Below are 1,018 nucleotides of genomic sequence, written 5' to 3'. Positions count from 1 at the left end.
TTCCCTCAAGGATTGACACAAACACCAAAAACAAAAGACTTTTTGTTTAAGCTCACAGAAATGAAGCATTCTGTTTGTTTGGAATCTTAATTACTATCACCCCAAACTTACCTGATTAGAAGCTCTTTCATAATGAGGACAATTATTTTTAAAGTTAATAGATTTGCAAGCACAAATATTGCTGTCTTCCCAGAATGAATTACTCACATCCCTTATGTGCGTGTTTTAGTTACACACTCTAATTAATATTAGTACATAAAACGTGTGGGATTGATTTCACTGTCAAAAAAAAAACCTATTCTTTGTTTGTAGATGATATAAAAACACCACAATTTCCCTTCTTGTAGACACTGGGCTGCACATATAGACTTAATTTTAGATTTGGACAAAATGGAAATTATTTCATCAAAACGATTCATTTTATTGACTTTAGCCACTTTAAGCTTGTTAACATCAAACTTCTTGTGTGCAGATGAATTAATGATGTCCAATCTTCACAGCAAAGAAAATTATGACAGATATTCTGAGGTAAGTTTTTAAAAATCTATCTAACATAACTAGCATTAATTATATAATAATTGTCCTAAGTCTAATGATTTTATAAAGACTAAAGAGTAAGTCAGTTTGTGCTTTGTTTTTTTGCCAAACTTCAGCCTTCCTACGACAGTGTATTGATGTAACTTGTATTATCAAGTGTGACAGTGAACAGCTTGGCCTCACTAATGACAATTGAAATAGAGAGTATGATACTTAGCAAGCATAGGTGCATGAATAATTTTCAATGGACTCAGAAGTGCACATTTGTAATAAATATTTGCAGAAATAAGATCTGGATATATTTCAACTGGACATTTGAATTGTTTTAAACTACAAATGAAAAAATACAAAATTTTTATTTCCTGGTTAGCAAGTACAAGCTGATAAGTTTGTGGTAAATCTGTATCTAAGTAAAAATGTCTATCCCTAGATGGTGAAACTGAAAGTTATTTTTTTTTTTTTTTTTTTTGAGACAGAGTCT

General features: G+C 30.6%; 1 protein-coding gene across 1 annotated transcript in view; it reads left to right on the top strand.

Annotated features, from left to right (window-relative positions):
• The first annotated feature begins 371 nt into the window (after positions 1-371).
• NPVF (neuropeptide VF precursor) overlaps positions 372-1,018 on the top strand; it is a 3,640-nt gene continuing 2,993 nt past the window's right edge. The window contains exon 1 of the mRNA XM_012640708.1: positions 372-528. Within this exon, the coding sequence (XP_012496162.1) occupies positions 391-528 (138 nt within the window). The 5' untranslated portion in view covers positions 372-390. The remainder of the gene's footprint in view (positions 529-1,018) is intronic.

The sequence above is a fragment of the Propithecus coquereli genome, unplaced genomic scaffold (genome assembly GCF_000956105.1).
Source record: "Propithecus coquereli isolate 6110/MARCELLA unplaced genomic scaffold, Pcoq_1.0 Scaffold156, whole genome shotgun sequence".
Lineage (NCBI taxonomy): Eukaryota > Metazoa > Chordata > Mammalia > Primates > Indriidae > Propithecus > Propithecus coquereli.
Note: the sequence above shows the minus strand (reverse complement) of the source record. Positions and strands in the feature narration are given on the sequence as shown.